This window comes from Aspergillus undulatus, assembly GCF_047715775.1.
Source record: "Aspergillus undulatus strain CBS 261.88 unplaced genomic scaffold BDV17scaffold_11, whole genome shotgun sequence".
In the NCBI taxonomy this organism is placed as follows: Eukaryota; Fungi; Ascomycota; class Eurotiomycetes; order Eurotiales; family Aspergillaceae; genus Aspergillus; species Aspergillus undulatus.
Genome location: NW_027396615.1, coordinates 410,814 through 434,183, shown reverse-complemented (window position 1 = coordinate 434,183; position 23,370 = coordinate 410,814). Strand labels below are relative to the sequence as shown.

Sequence of the window (23,370 nt, the reverse complement as noted above, 5' to 3'; positions counted from 1 at the left end):
GGGTCCTGAGGCGACTTCAAGACCTTGACCATAAGTCAAAAAGGGGATGGACGAGGCCATATTTTGCTGTGGGACTTGATTGACACTCGCCACGAGCGAAATGGTCTTTAAATAATATTTGCCTTGACCCACACACCGCAGAAACAGGAACCTAGACTTTGAAGGTGAAACGGATTCTCAACAGGTCGAGAAATTTGTCTCAGGATTGAAGTGTGAAGCCAATCTGTCCTCATCCATGGGTCGTCACGATGTTCCAGCCTTTACCCTTTTGACGGATAACTCTATTCACAATCTCTGGTTAATGAGACAGACGCATCAGCATCTCATCTGCCCCAAACCCCAGTCGAAACGGCCCTCATCGCAGCCGAATGTTTCTAAGATCCAGTTGCAGGAATATTAACAACGCCCCCCAAGTGTATACGTAGGCCGAAACCAGGGCATCATTGACTGAGTAACCAGGCAGGGTGGTGGTCACTGGTCACTGGTTCCGGGCTTGAACTAACACCGGAACGGGGGGCAGGCGTCGTACGTACGCAAGCAGCATCAGGAATGATTCTGTGTTTTCCGGCCACTCGCAACGCCCCAGAGCATATCAATTCATCATCTGCGGCCACCTGCGCTTGATCTCCGTAAAGACAGGCGTCTTCTTCTCAGGCTGTGGGCCCTTGCTGCTCTTCCATTCTGCTTCCAATTTTCCATCGCCTCAGGTATTTCCCAATCCCAATTCCAGCTTGCCAGTGAACTCCCCTAGTGACGAGTGTCCACTCTGTGCCGCGCTCGGTCCAACGACAGGAGATTATTCAAGGCCGTTGTCTTGCCCCCCTCCAAGCCCAGCCCAAGCCTCTTCCTCTTCAACCGCAAGTTCCCAGCCAGACTTTCCCACCCTCCTGCTCCTCCTCACCCACCACCTTCCTCCGGTCAACTGCCTTCCCAGTCCCTTTTCTTTTCTTCCTTTGCTTGCTTCGTCCAACTCTAGACACACTCGTTAACCCTCTCTTGACTCGCTCCTAATAGCTTCGCTCTATCGCGTTCTGTATTCCATTTTCCCGCTTTATTCTTAGACACTTTTCCCCCTGGCCTCCGCACAGTTTAATTCAGGCAGCCTCTCACGGCCGCGACCTTTCGAGTTCCAACGCTTCCTATCCGATCAAGCCCGCGCGTTCAAAATGAGCAACGAAGAGAAGGTCAGAACCTCCGGCGAGGTCTCTCGCCCGGAACCCTCTCTGCCTATCGTCAACCCGGCCGCCGAGAAGTCGGAGCCCCCGAAGCCGACCTTCCACCCTGCAGTCTACGTTACGTGAGTCGAGCTTGTATCAAAGAATTCGAAAACAGCAGTACTAAGACAGTGACATTACAGCACCTGGATTGCTCTGAGTTCCAGTGTCATCCTGTTCAACAAGCACATCCTTGACTACGCTCAGTTCCGTGAGTACAACGTGTTACAAACGTCGAATATCTACGGAGCAACTCGCTAACCGTCTCTGTTCTAGGATTCCCCATCATCCTCACGACATGGCACTTGGCTTTCGCGACCTTCATGACCCAGGTCCTCGCTCGCACTACAACCCTACTTGATGGCCGCAAGACCGTTAAGATGACTGGCCGTGTTTACCTCCGCGCGATCGTTCCCATCGGTATCTTCTTCAGTTTGAGTTTGATTTGCGGAAACATGACATACCTGTATCTCAGTGTTGCATTCATCCAAATGCTTAAGGTGCGAATGGACATACTCGCTAAATTCGACATTGCATACTAATAACTTCTTAGGCGACTACTCCTGTGGCTGTTCTGCTTGCGACTTGGGGCATGGGCATGGCTCCCGTCAACCTCAAGGTCCTCACCAACGTCAGTGTCATTGTTATTGGTGTTGTTATCGCTTCCTTCGGAGAGATCAAGTTTGTTTTCATTGGTTTCGTCTTCCAGATTGCCGGTATCATCTTTGAGGCTACCCGCTTGGTCATGGTTCAGCGTCTGCTCAGCTCCGCCGAGTACAAGATGGACCCCCTTGTCTCACTTTACTACTTTGCACCCGTCTGCGCTGTGATGAACGGTGTCACTGCTCTTTTCCTTGAGGTTCCTACTCTGACCATGGACCACATCTACAACGTCGGTGTCTGGACCCTTCTGGCCAACGCTGTCGTTGCTTTCATGCTGAACGTCTCCGTTGTCTTCTTGGTAAGAATCCTCTAATCTTACCGCTTGACTTTTGACTAATAATCAAATCTAGATCGGCAAGACTTCCTCTTTGGTCATGACTCTTTGCGGAGTTCTCAAGGATATTCTTCTCGTCGTCGCCTCCATGATGATCTGGAGCACCCCTGTCACTGCTCTCCAGTTCTTTGGTTACTCCATTGCTCTCATTGGTCTTGTTTACTACAAGCTTGGTGGTGACAAGATCAAGGAATACACCAGCCAGGCCAACCGCGCTTGGGCTGAGTACGGTGCTACTCACCCCGCCCAGCGCAGATTCGTCATCATTGGTGCTGCTCTCCTCAGCAGCTTCTTGCTTGTTGGCTCCATGGCCCCCAGCTACGCCCCCGAGTCTGTTGCCAACGTCAAGGGCATGCTCGGTGGTGCTACTGCTGGCAATGCCTAAGTGCCTGCTGTATAGCAATGTCGCAATGTTGCATCGGTGTTGTCATTGATTGTTCGTCCCAAATTGACAACGGCAAGACAACACGAGTCGGTGCGCATGCTTCGGCGAGGTTGAGATGTTGAACGACAAAATTTTCCTGGACTTATTCGCAAACTTTCTCTCTTCACTTCTACGGCCTCCATAGAATTCCTGGGCCTTTTTTACCCCCCAAAACTTTAATTCCCCTTGGCTAAGACGGTTTCTGGAGCGCGTCTAGGTGCAGCCTCATGCAGGGAATGCAGTCTGTGCCTAGCGAACGCCCACCGCCGCCTTCGTGTCTGAAACGACTGAGCACGAGGCTCCAGACGGGACTCTTCTTTCCTTTTCCCACTTTGTACTACTTTACTAAACTTGGTTATGCGGTCGGATCCGAAGGGTTTCTCTTGTGTTGTCTGATTTGGCTTGATGAACATTTGTCATGTTAACTAGCACGAGGTTCTGGTGTCGGATAATGCTTTTTTATCATCTGGCAGTGGTCCATACAACTAGGTACTTTTATTCTTATTCGTGACTAGATTATGTACCAGCAAATAGAACTTTTCCATGGACATTGCTCTCCACCTGTTTGAATCTGTTGAACCTGCGCTGCGACGTCAGCTGAGGCAATCTGGCCTCAGCTCTGGCCTCAGGCATAACATGGATTAGTGACGGCCTGAGGCATTCATATGCCTGCAGTTCTTTCGACCAATGAGACTTCCAGAAGTCCCGGCCTCAGCGCGTCGAACGCCACAAGCCCATGACCAGCGTCCAGGGCACGACGCGCGGAGCGTCCTCTCGCAGCTAAGCCAATCGTGATTCAAGCTTACTTGCAGCCCCATCCAACATACCAATCACTGTAGGAGCCTTGCAGGACGATCTTCGCTTCAGGATCTGACCATGGTCCGGTATGGTATGGTATGCGGGCATTATTTGATGCAGGGAAGACAGGAAATTGAGAGGGGCTGAGGTGGTAAATACCATACGCGGTAACAGACCGGCTCCAGGCTGCCAAGGCGCGTGCAGCTGGTGATTGCTCGGATGAGCTGCGGAAGCACAAGTCAATCGCATCAAGCTCCGACGCCCGTCTCTGTCGCTCTGTCTTTCTTTCTCGTTCGTTCGTGGCTCCTCCCTCTCTTCTCTCTCCTCTCCTCCTCCGCATCCGGGTGGTCTACTTCTCCTCTTCGCGTTTCTTTCCTCTTCTCACCCCATCCTCTCCTCTTCTCTCTCAAGGCTCAACCATCCTCTTCCGCGCCTTGCCCTTCATCTTGTTCTCTCGGTGTCTCACCTGCCCTACCTCGGCCGGCCTCATACTTTCACCCCGCTTCTTTGCCATCGCCCTTCCTATTTGCCTTCTGCAGTCACTCATCTGGACGTGACTTTACAATCATAGGTGCTTATAACTTGTTGTCTAGCTCACTTGACTACATAGATCGGATTCGTCGCGTGCCTGTCGCATCTATAGCTGCCGCGTCCGACTTCGCCCTTGATTTGCCTCGAGCGTCATCATGTGTCCAATGCTTGTCAGCTCCCTTCGAGACGGCCCAACAATGATTCTTTCTCCTCCCCAGGACCATTCATTCCTACAACTCCCTCACCAGTCGAAACTAGAATCGTCCAGTGCCGGTTCCCGATCTCCATTCGCTAGTAATGGCTTCTCCTCTGGCGTAAACTCCCTTGGGGGCCCGGTCTCCTCCGGCCTTGCGGCAAGCAAGCCCTCTCGTAAGAGATCGCGCGACGATGTCACTGAGGATACACCAATTGATCGCGTTCCGAAAGTCTCAATTCCCGCTCCTGAGCCTGAGGAAGAGCCTATCTATGGAGAAGGCATGACTCTCCTCAACCCTCGTACCGGCATGGCGCTCTCCGCAGAGAGCCAAACAGGGACTTGGTACGAAGAGGAAATAGACAAGGCCATGGCCGTTAAGAAAGCTGCCGCGTCCCAGGCTCAGGCGTCCGCTCAAGCGAGCCGCAAGTCCCAGCGTTTGGATCCCTCGGCTCCCAGCCTCGACGACATTGCTTCCTCTAGGATCCAGCAGCAACTCCAAGAGAATGACAGCGATGATAACCGCCGTATCCTCAATGCCTCGTCATCTTCCTCAAATCCCTTCTCGCCTCAGGAGCCCTTGGTTGACGATGCCACTCGCCTCCTCGGAATCAGCTGGCAACGAGTTCAAGCCGACGACGCGGATATGGCTGCCGCCATACGCGGCTGGAAGAAGTACATCGACCGACAGTTCTCTCAATACCTCGCTGACGCCGAAATCCTCATGAAAAATCGCGCACTCAACATCTACCTCGTCTCCGCGCGGCCAATGATCCCTTTCGCGGGACTTGCGCAGATGCCTGTATTCTACCTTTTCAACGACGACCTCACCCAGGGTCAACTGGTGGCATCATCCTGGGAGACTTGCCTTCGAAACCTCCAATCTTCGCCGGTGGTGTTTGAGGGCACTCAAGTTCTCAATGCCTCGGACAAGCCGCCTAGCCCAGGCCCTCACCACCAGAACGTCTTGAGCACAAATCCCGCCGGATCAGGACGCCCGCTTCTGCAAACCATGACCGCTCTGCCGGTGTGTGGTGGTGTCGGAATGAATGGACCGGGGTCGGGGATGGACATTGACATGTAAAAGTCAATTCGTACCTCTCGACATAATTACGTTCGCCCTCAAACTCAAACGAAATCAGCAACAACCACGTTTTCGACGAAACTGAGCGACTTGAACCTTAATGTCGCTATCCGATGCGACAACCGTCCACTTTTCCGAACGAGTCGATCGATCTTATCTGACATTTGCTACATGTTTCTATCTACTGATCTCAACGTTGCCAGCTTTCTCGCTTTCGTAAAGATTTCCAACAAACGTTTGTGAATCTTTTTTCCTTTTCCTTTTTTTTTATTTCCTCGATTTCATGGTGTTTTTTGTTTTACTCTTTGATTTTCGGCGTCCGGACAAACAACTCGGTTGGGTGGTACGGCCGGTGCAATGATTTTACTCAATATGATTTCTCTATTTTTTGTTCTCTGTTTTCTGCTGCATTTCTGTTTCTTTTGTTCTGCATCGTTACTTTGCTTTGCTGTTACTAGTTAGTTACTCTCCGATGGGTTCGTCCCTATCTTTATTCCGGTCATCCCGCCATGAACAAATGGCAGCAGGAGCCACGCAGCTACGCTATGCATGATACATCGTACATATAAAGAAAAAAATAGCAATGAAAAGACTCGAGCTGTGAGATATTTTTGAATTTGACTTTTATCGATGTAAGACTCATTGTGGTTTTTCTTTTGGGTTACAGAAATTTGTATACAAGGAAGCATGATGTAGGATGGGCGAAATATATATTGCAGTGCTACTAGTATACGGCGATGACTTACTCGGCTACTCGAATTCTCTCCATCCTTTTAACAATGTCTCCTAACTATACCCAATTTAGTACTTATTCTAACTACATCTCTAATGCTAGGTATGACATTCAATCCCCTCCAGTAACGGGTTGCTCACCCACCCCGTAAACCCCATCTCACTCTACCATAAAGAAACAAAAAAAAAAAAAAAAAAAAAAAAAAAAAAAAAAAAAAAAAAAAAAAAAGAAAAAAAAAAAAAAAAAAAAAAAAAAAAAAAAAAAAAAAAAAAGGCCAAGTCCATCCAGATCCATCACTCGCGCGCATCCTGATAAGAGTATACCTAGGGGTCGCCCATCCCAAAGGACAGTTGTCCCCGCGCAAATGAACCAGTCCACTCCCAAATAACACGTACATTTTCCCGTCGCTCTTCCCTTCCCCGTTCTTTAAACTACACCCCGTCCAGGTATTTACCTCCCCTACCTACTTCTCACTGGAGACCTCCCAGCTCTGTTTCACTGTCTGAGTCTGAGCCTGTGCCTGGGTAGCTTTGAACTTAACAGCCTCTGTCTTCTCGGTAGTCGAAGGGGACTCGCTCTCAGAGCTATTGCTCTGGCTGTGGCCAGACCCTTTAACCATAAAGAGTGAGTCGATTTCCTCGAGACTCAAGTTTGCTGTTTCGGGGTAGAAGAAGTAGAGGACCTAGACCAATGGCCGGTTACCAGCGTTAGTTAGATTAGATCAGATCATGGTTCGATCGGTGGATGTGATGAGATGACCAGTGGTGGCTGGTTGACAGCTAGGTATGTGGGAAGCAGCGTACCGGTAAGAAGGCTAAATTCAGACACATAAAGATGAGGTATCCCTTCCATTCGAGATCCGTAATCAGGGTTGGTCCTATCATCGCGACGAAGAAATTCCACAGCCAATTTGCGGAGATTCCGATAGCATTCCTTAAAGTTAAACGGTTAGCTAATTTTCGAGGTCTGATCCCAGATAGAGCCTATTGACAGATAGTAGCGTTGTATCGGCCATGGTCATGGCCATATTGCGCCCTCGCTTGCAAGGGTTGAGGAATGTGGAATGAATGGACTGGGTTGAGTTGGGTTGGAAGAGGTCCGAACTTACCCTTTCGTGCGGACGTGCATGGGCAGGAGCTCGGGTCCGTAAACCCAAGGCACGCAGTTTGTGGACGCGCCGAAGATGAGCATGAAGAGGAAGAAGAATGCTACGGATGCGCAGCCGGCGGGTTTCTCTTGGGGGGTACCTGATGTGGAAGTTAGGGTTGGTTGACTGATGACCGTTGATGGCGTTGACAAGCTAACCTTTGAAGGAGAGAAGAATGGAGATCATGAGCATGCAGATGAAGAGGCCAAAGGATCCCCAAATCATCGGCTTCTTCCGGCCTAGTCGATCAGAGTAGAAAGTAGGGTAGAAGGAGCCTGGTTGTAGGATAATTCACCCGGTTAGCCCGAGGGGCTGGAGACACAGACAAACACATTGTTTAATGAGGCAAGATAAGCAAAACCTACCAATGACAAACATGACCTGAATCACACATCCTAGCAGCAAGCTTGTTTTGGAGTCTAGGCCCACGTTTGTTTCCAACACTGGCGGTTGTTAGTGAGGGTCTAGATTAGCAATGCAGTTGGGTCGAGGTACCTGTTGTGACATAGGTCTGCATGTCGATCATCAGTCAACCTTATAGAGATTGTGGATAACAAGAGTACTCACAACGATGATATTGACACCTCCCATCTGATTTATGAATTGCAGACCATAGGCCAATAGAACGCGCCGGCCAGTTTGAATCTCATCCTTTTTTAGTAGCCGAGACCACTTGTACTCGCCTCGGATGTTGTCTAGTTCAATGGCCCTGAAGATCCCCTCTGCATCGTTGGCGACCCTGGGGTCATTCTCCGGCCGGTCATAGAAGTTACAGAGGACTCGTACGGCCTCGTCGCTCAGGCCTTTGCGGCACAGCCATCGAGGGCTTTCAGGCAGTCTTTAAGCTTCTGTTAGCTGGCGTCCGGGTCTCGAATTGCAGGTATGCAAAAAGACTCACCCGATAACAAGAACGGATACAACAATAATGAAAGCCACCTGGAACGCAACTGGAAGTCTCCAAGATAATGATCCAGGGGCGAAGCTCATTCCATAGTCGAACCAGTAGGCAGCCGAAATGCCTACACCAACTGCGAGAGGCTGGCTGCAGACGTACATTCCTCGATTCCGAGCTTCACAAAGCTCAGACTGGTACACGGGCACAATCGAAGTCATGATTCCGGTCCCAATCCCACCAATGAAGCGAGATGCAAGCATTTGGGCCCTGGAATAAGCGCATGCTTGTGGAATTGCTCCGATCTGCCCACGTTACGGTTAGCAAGCAAACCTATTCCCTAAGTCCGAGAGAAGAAAGTCAACTTACCGTCAAGAAAGCCATTGCGATCCACATCGACATTCGAAATCCAAGACGGTCACTGGTCAAAAAAGCTGCCGCCGTCCCAACTAAGCAGCCTATGTTGTAGATGCCAACTATCACCCCTAGGACTGCAGAACTGGGATAGTCGACAACACGGAGGAAGTCCTCATTCCCGATGATACCTGCGAATGCCCCTTGGTTGTAACCTAAAGCCACCAGAAGAGGATGTTAGCTTGCCGTGCCTCTGCTCATATTCAAGGAATCTCACCGAACAGCACGAACGCTATGAGGCAAGTGAATAGAATGGCAAGTCGAAGGCCTAGCCCCCTGCCATACATCATAAGCTTCATCATATTCTTGATGAGGTATATCAAGTGAACAATAAAGAGCAGTAAATACTCGTGGAACTTTCAAAGCGGCCCTGAATGATGGCAAGACGAACGAGAAGCATAACAAGCGCACAGTTCCTGGACCGGCTTATCAGACAGCAGATATAGGACTTATAGAGTGATGATCAAAAACAAGGATCTGCACCTGTTGCTGCTTGAAGATGCCCATGAGACTTCGTTTCTCCATTAGCACAAGCTTGCGGAGAAGCAATATACCTTGATCTCGTTAGCCCGGGCTGTCCTTCATACCAACCTTCGCGGGTAACCCAGAAATACCACCTTGGCCCTGACCGTGGAGAAAGGGGGTGTATCAGCAGATACTGCCAGGGCCTGCCGAGCCTCGAGGCCCTGTTGCTGCATTCTGTATAGTGGGACACCGTCCGTGTACATTCCTTATGAAGCGCAGCAGACGGTGAGTCAAAGGCCCCTTGAGCATGAGAACTTGGACCTTGAACAGACTTGAAGATGAAAGGGTCTAAAGGACTGGCTTTCGATGACGGTGCAAACCCGAGAAGATCAGGCCCCCTGTATACCGGCCATGAACATAGACTCTTTTTTGTTTGGTTAAGAATAGATGGATATTGCGGATGGTAAGCGGATGATAAATCCACAAATGTTGAGATAGGTGGGAGATAGGTAGGATCTCACAAAGTTCCTTGCCTTGGAGTCCCAGGAGGCCAAAAGTTTTGACGATTCTGGGACTAATAAACCCCTTAGAAGTTGGTGGGAGCCCGCAGCGATTGCAGTCCGCGGGGTTGCTCAAGTACGAAGGCTCGTTATGGGGAAGGAACTAGGGTGGCTATGGGTTGGTTTTCCAGCTACCTAAATAGGTATCAAGGGGTAGAAGTCATGTCTTAAGGGACCAATGCGAGAGCAAGGAAGATGGATCATTTAGAGTCGACAATGATCTATTCTGTTATCTGGACTATAAATTCCGAATGCCGATTCAGTCACTGTCGTAATAATCACTGCCTTCATCATAGTAATCACCGTAGTGGCCGGAGAATGCAGCATCCACACCGTCGTCCTCGTCCCCTTCGTCGTCATAGTCGTTCTCGTCGTCCGGGTCAGCAGCTTGTGGATCTGCCGGCGCTGACCCCAAGACTTCTTCTGTGGGATCAGTAGGAGGCTCGCCATCCGGTTTTGCAGCCGGCACCCTACGCTGTGCTGGGTCTTCGATAGGACCAGGCTTGGGAGCCGCCACAGGAGGAGCCTTTTTGACCCTTGGTGTGGAAGGAGTTGCAAGAAAGTTTGGTCGCTTGGTGCCCGTCTCAGAAACGACGCTGGCGCTACGTCTGGAGACAACGCTCTGACTGCGACTACGGCCGCTATTTTCGCTCTCCTTGACACCCTCGTCTCCTTCCTCATCACCAAATAATGTCTCCAGAAGACGATAGTTGATCTTCTTACTGAAGCCCCTTCGCTCCAGCATCCGGCGCGTAGCTTCCGCTGGTGTCGAAGCTCGTGTACTGCGCCCGTCTCCATCTTCTCCCTCGCCTTCAAGATATCGGACGTCTCCAAGCCGGCCCTTGCGGCGCTTCCGCGGCTTGCGATCACCGGGCTGGGCATCAGCATCTTCCAGAGCTTTCTTCAACGCTTTGGCTTGCTGTGTACGCAGGTAATCCTTGTTCTCATGGACCCAAATGCGTTCCTTGATATCGACCTCATTGGCCGAGAGTAAGCAATTAGAAACTTCCGGATCTGATTCGAACTCGTTCTCGTCGATTTCGGGACTATCCGAAACAACCTTTTTTGGCAGCGCTGCCCCGCCTTCGATGCTTTCGACCATTTTAGATCCGTTGGCAAGATATTCTGACATCTCATTTTCTAGTGCCTCTTCGGATGCGACCTGTTCAGGAGACGGCGACGGCAACTTTGGACGATTCCGCTTAGCGGGCTTCGTGCTGTCCTCTGATTCGAGAATAGAGGACGTAGTTGGCACTTGGTTGTCTTTATCCGCTTGGATCAATGCCGGGTCAATTGGCAAGCTTGGAATTGCGAAACCATCTGCGTCAACTCGCCTGGGCTGGGTAACTTCCGGGTCCTCCAAGTGTTCTTCGATTTCGGCAGCAGTCTCTGGCGCTTTGGTCTTGACGCTCCGAACTGGCTTCCTTCCCTGTCTTGCTCGGGTGAAGGATGGAGGATCGTGGGAATTCTCTAATTGCACTGAGCGGAACTGATCGACTGTCAGTTCTCCGCTCTCCGTAGAACTAAACTCATTGAGACGTTGGCTGATGGTGATTTCTGTCACTTTCACAACATAGACAACTTCACGGACAGTACGTCGAAAATTATTCATTCGAGCTGCCAGGATCAAAGCGGCTCCACAAATGCCTGCAGGACGTCGACCCGTAGTCATCCAATCCCGGTTCATACGCTGTACAATGCGCACAGCTTCACTCGCGACCTGCATAGTCGACGGTCCGAATTCGAGCTGTTTGGCGAATCTGTATATTAAACTCTCCGGATCGATAGGGTTCATCAAGAAAACATTGCCGCCCAGGCGGAGCTCGTCAAGAAGCGACTTATAGGTACGACCTAATTTGAAGACGTTGACCTGGAAAATCATTAGTAAATATGAACTAGACGACATCTGCTGGAATGCTTACCATAAGGACGTCAGCGAAATCAATCAACATCACCGTATTACCATCTTGGCGTCGACAGGCAATGTAGAGACAGACGGCAGCTACTGTCCTGGTCCGGCGACCTTGAATGAAATTTAGACCCACGGCGAGCTTGAAGACCTGACCAGCAGCCTTCGAGGCACTCTCGGGTATGGTTAGAGCACGCGCCAATTGATTGATCGTACGATTTCCAGTTTGTTCGGTAATCTCTCTGCTTTCCATAGTCCCTCCACGCTGGAACCCAGGACCATAGCTGCGTACATGGGTTTGATCCTCGCCGACGAACGAACCCTGAACGATGGCAGCACCAGAAGCGGATTCACCAAAAGTGACTTCAGAGACAATGTTGGCTTCGCTGACAACTGTACCACACCCTGAACAGACCTTCTGGCCATCATCTTCAATGATTTGAGGCGCGGGACAGCTTGGGTTAGGGCACGTTGTCGTTTTGGGGTGAGTAGTGGGTCTGGTTGGTTGGGGTCGTGCAACTGGCTGAGGGCGCTTGATGGCCATTGCACCAGGAGGCTTCAGACTGGCCAAGCGGCCAACAGGAGGCCTTGGGCCAGTTCGTGGGACTGGCGGACGCATCCCAGGTCTCGCAGACATGTTGAAAGAATTAAGATACAAAGTGTTGATATAGTATAGAAGGTCCCACTTCCTTCATAGGAGGGTTCTGCATAGAAGAATATCAGTCGATAACAAGAGGACTTCGGTTATACTGTCATTCTGTGATGACAGCCAGTTTGGATGCTGGATCTATATGAGGGAGTGGTTCTGGGGTATCCGGAGAACGCGAGGACGCGAGTGGCTGATAAGATAAGCGGGAAGTTTCCTCGAGCCACACAGGACCGCACAGGTCGACAGATGAGTTGAGATATGTAGAAATAATTGATTAAAAGAGGAACAAAGGAACAGACTAGTCTTCGATGGTCGAGTAATGAGAGTTCCGAAACTGGTCTGAGATGGAGCGCGCTCGATGAATGAGACGGAGATGGAGGCAGGAGAGTGGCGCGCCCAGCGAGCGGACAGAATTTTCCAGACGTCGCGTCGGTGGTTGAGTGGGCAGGTCACGTGGTACCTGCACTGTCTACTGCGGCTTGTGTTCGATCCTCACTCGGGCTGTTCTATTTTTCAAATCTTTTTCCCTTACAGTCCTTGATTCACGGGTTGGTCAAAGTGAATTTGATATAGATCAAGGATCTGATGTCTGTTTCATACTGGTCTGCGCAATTATTCTTGGAGCGCTGCCCTGTTCAGCCCTGCCAGGCCTGAGGTCGAGTCATCTATCTGGTGCGCGAATTGTGCGTAGTTTAGCGCATCTGGCACAAACCACGCATCAAACCCGCATTCCAGTCCAGTCACTTAGAATTCATTGAGTAATGACAAGAATCTATCCTAGATATATAAAGATGTCTTTATATCCCACCCTCAGACTTCATTTCCCTATTGTCTCCGTGTTCTCCCTTTACTTCTTTTGACAAGGGCCGCGAGAGTTACTCGAAGCGGAAGGCACAAGACTCTGCAGTGCCCACACTTAACACTCGACTCTCGTCCTGGTCCATTCCTCCCTTTGCTCCCGAGCCTCTCAAAATTCCTTGAGATGAGAATTCGTCATGGCGCTATCTACTGAGGACCACCGCAGCACATTCTTTGTCAGCAACGTACATTGCTCCTCGTGCGTCGCCTACATCAACCAGGTCTTGTCCGAAGTCCCAGAGGTATCAGATATCGATGTCTCGATCTTCACTCACGAGGTCCATGTCATCCATACTCGAGAAACAGACCCCCTCTCTCTAGCTAGGATCCTGATACACGCCGCATTCGAAGTGCACCATGTCACGACTCGAAGCCGAACGGGCGCCATCATATCCGATCATGACACAGACACAGGGTCTCCTCGCAACTCGACACTTTTCACCACCAATCACTCATTCGCGGGACAAAGAGATAAGCAGCAGCATCTAGCCAACTGCGATGTCTGCAAAAAGGAACAACTGGAACACTCTCTTGAGACACTGGACGAAAAATCACAACACCTCTTGACAACCCAAGACGCAGGATCCAGAGCTGAATCGGTTCTGACCGTAGAGCCGGCGCCAGGCCCACTGAACAAATACCATGCCCGCATAAGCATTGGAGGGATGAGTTGCGCCTCGTGCTCCAATTCCATCACGAATGAGGTTAGTCAACTTGAATTCGTCGACGAAATCACCGTCACCCTACTTTCGAACAGCGCAACTGTAACTTTCCATGGCGTGCGGTCAAATGCCGAAGAGATAATCGAGCATATTGAGGACATGGGGTTTGATGCCTCGCTGGACGAGGTCAGCCCTATTGTCACCGAAACTCCTCAAACCCAGAGCACAGGCTATACTGCTGAAATTGCTATTGGTGGCATGACCTGTGGCTCCTGCTCGGGGGCTATCTCTCGAGGGCTCAATGAGCTGCCTTTTGTGACTAACGCCGTTGTCAACCTGATGGCCCACAGTGCCCAGGTCGATTTGGACAACCAGGACGATGCACCTCTCGTTGTGGAAAAGATCGAGGACCTTGGATACGACGCCTCTCTTGTCCGTATACTTCCAAGGGCAACAGGGATGGCCTCTGTGGTTGAGCAAAGGACGGTGTCTTTTCGCGTCGAAGGCATGTTCTGCCACCATTGCCCAGATAGGGTCCTCAGCTCCTTGAAGGAGATACCTGGTCTTGAATTGGGTGATGCGTTCTCGGAGAAGTCTCCTATTCTTAAGATAACTTACACACCCAACCCTTCCTTACTCACAGTAAGGACCATACGGGAGAAGATTGAGAGTGCCCATGATGCTTTCAAAGCTGCAGTCTATCGTCCACCAAGTGTCGAGGATCGATCTCGAGAAATGCAGCGCCACGAAAGACGCCGATTACTGTCCCGGTTCCTCTTTGTTTTGGCCGTGGCCATTCCCGAATTCATAATCGGCATTGTCTTTATGAGCCTTGTCTCGGCAGATAATCCAGTTCGACGATACCTAGAGCAACCGATGTGGTCCGGCAGCGTTACTCGCATGGAGTGGGCGCTCTTCATTATGACCACTCCCGTCATGTTCTACGGAACCGATGTTTTTCACGTGCGTGCGGCAAAAGAAATAATCACTTTGTGGCGTCGTGGAAGTCGCGTGCCATTTTTGCGACGATTCTTTCGCTTTGGCAGCATGAATCTTCTCATATCTGCGGGAACAATGGTTGCCTATGTTTCCTCAATAGCTATCCTCATCATGGACGCCGTGACCGAGACCCACTCTGACATGCATAGTTCGAATTACTTTGATACTGTCGTCTTTCTAACTTTGTTCATCCTTGCCGGTCGATACATGGAAGCCTACAGCAAGGGAAAGGCCGGTGACGCAGTTGCATCGCTTGGAAATTTGCGGCCCTCGGAAGCTTTGCTCGTGATGAACGACAGGTCTGACCCACTGAGCTCGGGCGAAGTCCAAAGAGTCAATGTCGACTTTCTCGAAATTGGCGATCTTGTCCGAGTTCCGCACGGTGCCTGCCCCCCTGCGGACGGTAGGATTTTAGGAACGGGTTCCTATCAGTTTGACGAAAGCTCGCTGACTGGAGAATCAAAACCCGTGAACAAGTCTTCGGGTGATCAAATCTACACTGGATCAGTCAATGTTGGCCAACCGGTTGAGTTTGAGATAACCGCCATTGGCGGGTCATCGATGCTTGATCAAATCATCGCCGTGGTGCGCGAAGGCCAAAGCAAACGTGCACCGCTCGAAAGAGTTGCGGATATGCTTGTAGCCCACTTCGTGCCTGCCATAACCCTCACAGCCGTCCTGACCTTCGTGATTTGGGTCTCCCTCGGGCTATTTGGGGCATTGCCGTCGAACTATCTCGACGTTAGCCGTGGTGGCTGGCCTTTCTGGAGCCTTGAGTTTGCTATAGCTGTCTTTGTTGTTGCTTGTCCCTGTGGCCTCGCCCTTGCCGCTCCGACTGCTCTCTTTGTTGGTGGAGGACTGGCCGCACGGTATGGCATTCTAGTCAAGGGCGGTGGTGAAGCTTTCCAAGAGGCTAGTCGCCTCAACGCCATTGTTTTCGACAAGACCGGCACTCTGACGCAAGGAGGAGGTTTGCAAGTATCTGACCATGAAGTTATCGTTACCGAGTCCGAACATTTACAGATTGCTTGGGCTGTTGCTCGCAAGCTCGAGGAAAGTAGCAACCATCCGATTGCTCAAGCCATCGGTGGTTTCTGCAAGTCACAGCTTGCAGCGTCGCTTGTCGACTCTGAGATAGAAGAAAAACCGGGACAGGGAATGCAGGGCAAATTCACCTTGTCGTTGTTGGATACAACTGGCTCAACGAACACGACCCGTCGATACGAAGCCGCAATCGGCAACCAGCGTCTATACCAGAGTCTCTCGCGACCTGGCGAAGACCACTACTACCTGTCCAACGTTCTTTCCAAGTACCAAGCAACTGGCAGATCAACAGTGATTCTTTGTCTGCGGGAAATGAGCGCTGAGTCTGACACGCCTTCCCCGGCGCAAACCTACTTCTTCCCTGCTATCATATTCGCGGTGTCCGATACGATTCGACCAGATGCGGCAAACGTTGTCTCAAAGCTTCAGCAACGGAAGATCAACGTATTCATGTGTACGGGTGATAACGAGACCACCGCTCACGCCGTCGCGGACATGATAGGCATCCCTCAAACAAATGTTCTCGCCAATACTCTACCGGCAGGGAAAGCCGACTTTATCCGCCAGGTCCAAACCGGCCAACACTTCCCACAACAAACAGAGCAAAGCCAGAACATCGTCGCTTTTGTCGGCGATGGCGTAAACGACTCCCCTGCCCTCGCCGCAGCAGACGTCAGCATCGCCATGGCTTCCGGCTCCGACGTAGCCATAAACTCCGCGAGCTTTATTCTTCTAAACTCGGAGCTCGACACAATCCTTCAGCTCGCGGTCCTCAGCCACCGCGTTATCAACCGCATCAAGATGAACTTTGGCTGGGCGGTCGTCTATAATCTTTGTCTTGTGCCTGTTGCAGCTGGTGTCTTCTATCCCATTGTCAGTGGGCACAAAATGATGATGGTTGGGGATGAGATGGTCAGCGTCGACTCACACTGGCGGCTGAGTCCGGTTTGGGCGGCGCTTGCGATGGCACTGAGCAGTATTTCTGTTGTCTGTAGTAGTTTAGCGTTGGCGATTGAGAGGAAGACGTTTGTGAGGGCTTGGAAGCGGATTCGGGCGAGAATTGGCCTTCAGGCTTGATCTTGCATTTATCTTGATGTCCCATAAGATATGTTCAAGCTTTACGACCTTTTATGGCTTCATATACCCAATGATGATATCGCTTTTTTTCTCATGTTTTTCAAGGTTACTAATGCTTATAATACTGAAATAATCTTAGTTCATATTTTATTCATCTCTGATCGCAACCATTTAAGTGCTCCAGCACGAGGCTCCCCAACTCTCGAGCGCGCCTAACACTTTCAAGTAGAAATCTATGCAACCAACGTACTAAACTCCCTATGCAGCCTCCATCCCCCAAACCTCCGCAATCTTCTTACTCAGCACTTTCGCAATCTTCTTCCTCCCAACCATAAGATGCGTCATGCGATCAGCAACCATCGTCTCGCGTTCCTTCTCACCTAGCGCCTCAAAAGCCCGAATGAAAGCCTGAGGTGTAGCCCACTGCCGCTGGATCTCGAGCGCCTTATCACCCGAGACACCCCGCGTGCACATGAGCATCTTGAGGAAGATGTCGCGGAGTGTGAGTGCTTCGGATTTTGAGGCGATGGCGCAGAAGGTTGGGAATGTTACACCGTATGTGGTTGTGGGGTTGCGGGTGCGGAGGGTGGAGAGGGTTTGTTGGTAGGTGGGTGATATGGAGAGATTGCGGGTTGATAGGAGGGAGAGGGTGTGCGTTGCTTGAGATGGAGATGAGGATGGTGATGGCGAGGTATTGTACATATTGCGGAGGAGAAAAGTCATGCGAGCGAGGTACCGGATTGTATCATCGAGGTTTTTGGTCCGCTTAACGAAGTACCCGTTTACCACTTCGGTCTGGGCAATAGCCGAGGCCACCATGTCATTGTACTTCTGTGCCGCAGCGGCATTGGACTCGTGCGTGATGGCGAATTCCTCAATGAGGTAGATGACATTCTTGATACCCGAGCGACGAAGACGGAACTTCTGCTCGTGGAACCGGCCGTCCTTGATGGAGCCGATGAGGTCGTCGAGGCGTTTCCGTTCGACGATCCAGTCGAGCATGACTTCGTCGCCTTCTTCGCCGTATTGCCGGAGAAAGAGGGGGTCGTGGAATTTGGCTACCCACATGGTGTCTCCGACTTCGAGGGCGCGGACTTCGGGCGTGATGCCTTTGCGGATTAGTTCATTTGAGATGTAGTCTCTGTCTTTAGATGTTCGGACTTCGCGGGTATCGAGGATCAGCTGGACCGTAAAGCTATTTGGCGGGATAGGGATTGGCGAGGGCGTTGAGTCTGCGGTATCTTCATCGAATATAGTCTGAGTCGGCAGGTCGTTGCTTCGGGATTGAGGTAGTAGCCCGGCTTCAGTGTCAATATCTCTGTAATCTGGAAGATTACCTCTCTGTGTAGTGCGAGGATCGTTTGCGGTAGGTTCCCGAGAACCAAATGACAGTGTACTTTGATTTGATTTCTGCGCCGTCTTCTTGATAGCCTTTGCAACCTCCCACCCTTCTTCAGTCAAAGAATACTTCTTTAACGGATGTCCTTGCGTATAAACGAGTTCCTTCGTGAGTAAAGTCTTCATAGAGTTCCAGGCAGTAAAGGACTTGGTCGGGTCGCTAGGTGCGGTAAAGGAAGTATCACAATACGGTTGAGCTTGCTCGATCAATTGTGCCTTTGTCATGCTCTGATTCGAGTTCTCGTCGAGGTTGCCCAAGGCAAGTATCAGAGCGTAGGGACCAGATCGTAAAGCAGGCGCATACGTCTTGGGCTTCCGAGTCTTTTTCGCTGGTTGACTGTCGTCGGCGCCATCGGATTTCCTCTTGCTTGCCTTGACTGTCCCGGGTTCAGCACTTGTAGATCATAGGGCAGATCGGACCGCTGACAGGACTCACCGGTACGTGGATCCTCGGGCATGGGAAGACCATTCTCATTACAGTAATCCTTCAGTTTGTCCGTCAGACGCTCACATAGTTTAGGTCCAAGACCGTTGAGTTGCTGCGCTTCGGAAGGGTGTTGGAAGACCAACGGACAAGCCTTCATTGACTCATATGCCTTTTTGTACCTAGACCGACGTTAGTTGATGCCTCTGAAGGCAATAGATATATGGGTCAGCCTCACACTGTTACGCCCTTTGTGTTACGCTCCCGGGCTTGTTCCAGCCATTCTTTGATCCATCCCAGGAGCAGGGGGTTTGCACAAGTCTCGGAATTGCTCATGTCGCCAGGTCGATAAGTTTCTGACCTTTATGGAGTATCCTAGGCATTTTCAACGATAGCAGAGTGCAGATGCCCACAGACTTGCTCTGATTTAGCGTTACTGCGCTGCCATTCGCGAAGATCCTTGGTGTTTAGACCCTCAGGAAATCGCGACTTGTCGACGCGTGATTTCCGTTTGATGATCCACGAAGTCACGTGCGCTAATTTGTTTCCCTGAAATTTCAGGCATCAAAGCCCAGTCTTCGGCGTTTTCTCCGTTCTCCATCGAAATTGACTTGCCCAGTACGGCCTCACATGAATTGATTTGCTCATGTATATTTCAGACGCTAGGCTGGAGATACTATGTACAAATGGGTATCCACGAAATTGACGTCAGAAACTGCCATCCCGGACTTTGATATCCTGGGTATGATCTCACTGGGCAACAGAAAGGTGATAGTCTCTGACTGCATCCTCGAACGAGCTATCGCGCTTCATGCCCAGAGAGATTGCTTGAGTGTTGTCAAACTGCGTAGGCCATGAGTCGAGGATCGGCCTAAGAGTAGGGTCCTCTTTCTCTTTCAAAAGAGCCAGCTTATCTTGTCCTCCTACCTTCGCCAATGCATCCATCATCTCCTGAACAGTGACACAAATTCCAGGCACATTGATTTGGCGAATGTGCAATGGCAAGGAATCAGCGGGCAGCGAAAGCGTAAGTATCAAGTTATGGACGAGAGTCTTGGGTGAGCAGAGCCAGGACTTAAAAGACCGGTCCTCGAGGGGAATCACGCACTCTTCACCATTCAAGGGCTCACGAATCATGCCGGACAGGAACGATGAAGCAGCGGCAGTAGGACGACCAGGGCGGACTGAGATTGTAGGAAATCGAAGAGTAAAGCCTTTGATGAAGCCGCGCCGTGTATATTCATTGACCAGAGTCTCGCAGATAATCTTCTCCGCACCGTATGATGACTGAGGTGTTGGTATCACTGAGTCGCCAACCACTTCAGGAAGTGGCAGACCGTATACGGCTTGACTGGAAGAGTATATCACCCTGACGCCGGGACAAGTTTTGCGAAGGACCTCAAGCAGATTGCGCGTGGCGTCGACGTTGACCGTCATGCCGAGTTCAAAGTTGGCTTCAGAACCAGAAGACATGATGCCATGAAACGCATAGACAGCATCCAGACTCTTGTCTACCACTGCATCTGCGCTTTTGAGAAGGTCCGCCGTGACTGTGCGCGCATTCTGGGGGTATTTGACACCGGGCGGAATTGGTGGTTCATTGATGTCTGTTAGGACGAGTGTATATGAAGGGTCGTTGAGAAGCTCTTTTGCAAGCAATTGGCCGATGAAGCCGGCAGCGCCTGTGATGAGAATATGCATATCTGCCAGATGACTTGTGTACAGCTTCTTGATACTCAATTTCGGTTCTAAGGTGACTTGGTCTGGATAAGTACTGCTCTCAACGGCGAAGCTCATCCTCTGTAGCCACAGGCCCCACTCATTGTTCGCATCAAGTCCGAGGGTCTCCGCGGTCGGACTTCGGCCGCCTTTTCCAGACTTTTTGCATGATGTGCATGAGCTTACAGAAATAGACGGATTCTGTTTGGGAGACTGGGAGACGAAGAACTCTCCTGGCCAGGGCGTTACTGGCCAGGGACGACTGGTTGTCCACTAGCGTCTGCCTACTCCGGATTCGAGCATCTCCCCATCCCCAGTCGACTTGTAGACAGCACCTTATGTTCTTCTACTGATCGACTGGAATTGTTTTCTGTTCTCGAGAGGTAAAAGCCATAACTAACTTGTCTAGGAGACGGTGGAAGATTTGAACAACAGTATGACTTGGGTTGAGAACACGAGCAGAGAAGATGGTGAAGCTCGAGCCGCTGGCGTGGGCTGGGCGGGGTTCTCCTCACTCTCCCCAGAGTTTCCTCCACTCCCGAGTCCGTCACCCATATTCCCTACGGAGTCACTGTCCAATTTCTTTGACTTCCCCATCTTGCTCTCCATCCTGGTTTCTTGCTGGCGGCTTTCTCTCCATCACCAAGGACCTTGTTCGAATTAAAGTCCCGCATCGTTTTTTGTGACTGCGGGGCAATACCGAGCTCTCGCTCCTCGCCGATCTTGGTCGCTGCGACATGCCCGGAGCTGCGCCGAATCTTCATCGCTCAATTCTCCGCATTCGCAATTATGAAAAGGTCATCCTTCGAAGCTGGTCTCGGAGGTCCCCAGGACCGTCGTCAGTCGGTCGCTCATGACGGACGGCCTACTCCTCTCAAGATCTCTAAAGCCCGCGCCTGTGAGTGAAAATCTACTTGGACGAGGCAGAGCCTGCTCTGCACCGCAAGTGAGTGGCGCCACCAGACAGCTGCTAATAGTTACCTCAACAACGCAGGCGCCGAATGTAAACGTCACAAGATACGCTGCGAATTCCGAGAGGGAGAAGCAAGCTGTACCAAATGCCTTCGCAGTGGGATCAAGTGTGTCGTAAACGACTTCTCGCAGAAGTTCGTTGACGATGATGGTGTGTAAGTAGTCATGACCCATTGAAGGATGAAAGAGTTCAGAATCACATAAACGAAGGCATGATGCTAATACTCGGCGCTATATCTAGATGGAAATCAAGAGCGTCGGCCACGATCCAACAGCTCCAAGCGGCCGTGTCCCAACTACTCCGTCAAGGAGGGCTGCCAGAGCTCTCGACATTCGCAGCTGGTGATAGCCCAAATGGTGGCAGTGGTCCTTCCCCAGCCGCACCTGCATATAATGTCGGAAATCGCCCTTTGGCAAATGATTCGCCGCCGGATGTGAAACCCAACGGGCCGGGGCTCGTTGTGACACGCGAGCCTTCACAGGAACCAGACTTACAGGACCGAGAACTGGTGCCGGCGCCAATGCGCAGTCTTTACGAGGTGACGAAGTTACGCGATCTACGACATAATCACATTGAGCAGCCCAAGTCTACGCTCCTCGAGGAGGACTTTCTTTCTCGAGGCGTCTTATCCCTTCAGGAAGCCGAAGAGCTCTTTGCTTACTTTAGCCGGACAATGAACCAGCTTTTATGGGGTGGAATCATACTAGTTCACCGTGATCTTACCTCAGTACGACGGGGATCTACTCTGCTAGCGGCTGCGGTTCTCACTGTAGCAGCGCTGCATATCCCCAACCGTACCGAGACACTGAACCGATGTTATAGCGAGTATGTCTCGCTAGTGTCGAGCATGTCGCTTACCCGAGCCCATACGTTGGATGATGTTCGAGCACTCTGCGTAGGGGCATTTTGGCTCTCTGAGTTAAGTTGGAAGCTCTCTGGTCATGCTGTACGCATTGCGACAGAGTTGGGCCTCCACCAAAGCTATCAGAAGATGATCCGCGGTCACAATGACCAGTATGAGCGAGCCCAACTATGGTATCTCTTGTATGTCTGCGATCATCATTTCAGTATAGCTTACGGTCGACCACCCGTCATCCATGAAGACCAGGCCATCAAGAACTATGAAACATTCCTTCAGTCGCCCATGGTCGTTCCTGGTGATATCCGGCTCTTGGCTCAGGTGGCTTTGTTCATGATTCTGACCGAAGCCTACCGGACGTTCGGAAGTGATACTGAACAGGCCTTGACGGAAGAAGATTTTGGCCAACTGCGTGTCTTCAACGTGGCCATAGACCAGTGGCGACTTCTATGGCAACCACGATCTGGTAAGTTCAGACCACAGCTTGCTTGTTTACAACGACACTAACCTTCCCCTAGCCGATAGCCCTTATGTCCGAACCTATCCCTCAAAGGGGGTGGTCTTGCACTACCACTTTGCTAAGTTCCAGCTCAATTCCCTTTCCCTTCGCGCTCTATCCCCAACCAATACACCCGTGTTCTCGATGGACCGCAAGGAATCAGCCAACATCGCTATCTCATCCGCTATGGCGTGTTTGAACATGGTTCTCGAAGAACAAGATATACGGGATGCAATCGTTGGAGTACCTATCTTCACTCACACTATGGTCACATTCTCTGCTGTTTTCCTACTCAAGGTGGCAGTCAACTGGAACTCGGCATACCTGAGCCTGGATAGTGGGCAGGTGAGGAGCCTCGTAGAACGGATAATTGATCTGTTGAACTGTGTCTCTGCAGGCGAGAGGCACCTGACGAGGCACATTGCTCGCGGGTTGAGCAAGATGCTGGAGCGATTCGACTCCTGGGATATGGCTAATGGGGGTCCTGCAGGGCCAGTGGGTGACCGGCCAAGCAGCGGTGTGCCTGGCGGCGCGAACGCCATGGCGCAAGGGTTTCCGCCTCCAGACCTGATCTATGATATGGTAGGGACATACGGGTTCGGTTTGGATGAAAATCTACTCGACCCAAGCATGGCGAATTTCGAATATCTGGCGCAGTAATTTGGTGGCAACACATGTAGTATCGCTATATAGGGTTGTGTACATGGCATTTACAAGCAGACAATAATGTAATCCAGCCCATTGTTTTCCGTGCCATTACTCTCAAAGAAGGGACGACGGGCTACCCTTGTAGGCTACCTACCTATTCTTCTTCCGCTTCGAGGTCACAAACCCTCAAAACGTCAACC

The 23,370-nt window shown here is 51.0% G+C and overlaps 7 protein-coding genes across 7 annotated transcripts; 4 read left to right on the top strand and 3 right to left on the bottom strand.

Moving 5' to 3' along the window:
- The first annotated feature begins 783 nt into the window (after positions 1-783).
- On the top strand, positions 784-2,704 carry glfB (UDP-galactofuranose transporter). Its single transcript, XM_073755643.1, has 5 exons — positions 784-1,297; positions 1,358-1,425; positions 1,491-1,714; positions 1,768-2,175; positions 2,228-2,704. Exons 1-5 carry the CDS (start codon positions 1,167-1,169, stop codon positions 2,594-2,596), a joined length of 1,200 nt encoding a protein of 399 aa, XP_073618012.1. The 5' UTR covers positions 784-1,166; the 3' UTR covers positions 2,597-2,704.
- A 1,242-nt stretch (positions 2,705-3,946) lies between these two features.
- On the top strand, positions 3,947-5,470 carry BDV17DRAFT_22293 (uncharacterized protein). Its single transcript, XM_073755642.1, has one exon. It carries the CDS (start codon positions 4,120-4,122, stop codon positions 5,239-5,241), a length of 1,122 nt encoding a protein of 373 aa, XP_073618011.1. The 5' UTR covers positions 3,947-4,119; the 3' UTR covers positions 5,242-5,470.
- A 967-nt stretch (positions 5,471-6,437) lies between these two features.
- BDV17DRAFT_280404 (transcription factor TFIIIB subunit BRF1) lies at positions 6,438-11,998 on the bottom strand (the record flags this gene model as incomplete). Its single annotated transcript, XM_073759879.1, has 10 exons — positions 6,438-6,656; positions 6,778-6,907; positions 7,083-7,221; positions 7,280-7,396; positions 7,487-7,564; positions 7,685-7,959; positions 8,020-8,318; positions 8,383-8,582; positions 10,074-11,322; positions 11,375-11,998. 10 exons carry the CDS (start codon positions 11,996-11,998, stop codon positions 6,438-6,440), a joined length of 3,330 nt encoding a protein of 1,109 aa, XP_073618010.1.
- An 814-nt stretch (positions 11,999-12,812) lies between these two features.
- BDV17DRAFT_22191 (putative copper resistance-associated P-type ATPase) lies at positions 12,813-16,788 on the top strand. Its single transcript, XM_073755621.1, has one exon. It carries the CDS (start codon positions 13,006-13,008, stop codon positions 16,648-16,650), a length of 3,645 nt encoding a protein of 1,214 aa, XP_073618009.1. The 5' UTR covers positions 12,813-13,005; the 3' UTR covers positions 16,651-16,788.
- On the bottom strand, positions 16,780-19,015 carry BDV17DRAFT_22188 (crossover junction endonuclease MUS81). The gene is made up of 3 exons (XM_073755620.1): positions 18,711-19,015; positions 18,485-18,654; positions 16,780-18,425 (listed from the first exon to the last, which is right to left on the bottom strand). The coding sequence occupies exons 1-3, from the start codon at positions 18,806-18,808 to the stop codon at positions 16,909-16,911; spliced, it is 1,785 nt and encodes a 594-aa protein (XP_073618008.1). The 5' UTR covers positions 18,809-19,015; the 3' UTR covers positions 16,780-16,908.
- A 207-nt stretch (positions 19,016-19,222) lies between these two features.
- Positions 19,223-20,173, bottom strand: BDV17DRAFT_280401 (SDR family oxidoreductase; the record flags this gene model as incomplete). The annotated part of the gene is made up of 1 exon (XM_073759878.1): positions 19,223-20,173. The coding sequence occupies one exon, from the start codon at positions 20,171-20,173 to the stop codon at positions 19,223-19,225; it is 951 nt and encodes a 316-aa protein (XP_073618007.1).
- A 717-nt stretch (positions 20,174-20,890) lies between these two features.
- On the top strand, positions 20,891-23,308 carry BDV17DRAFT_22195 (putative C6 transcription factor). The gene is made up of 4 exons (XM_073755625.1): positions 20,891-21,089; positions 21,186-21,318; positions 21,405-22,489; positions 22,542-23,308. Exons 1-4 carry the CDS (start codon positions 20,981-20,983, stop codon positions 23,180-23,182), a joined length of 1,968 nt encoding a protein of 655 aa, XP_073618006.1. The 5' UTR covers positions 20,891-20,980; the 3' UTR covers positions 23,183-23,308.
- Positions 23,309-23,370: the final 62 nt, after the last annotated feature.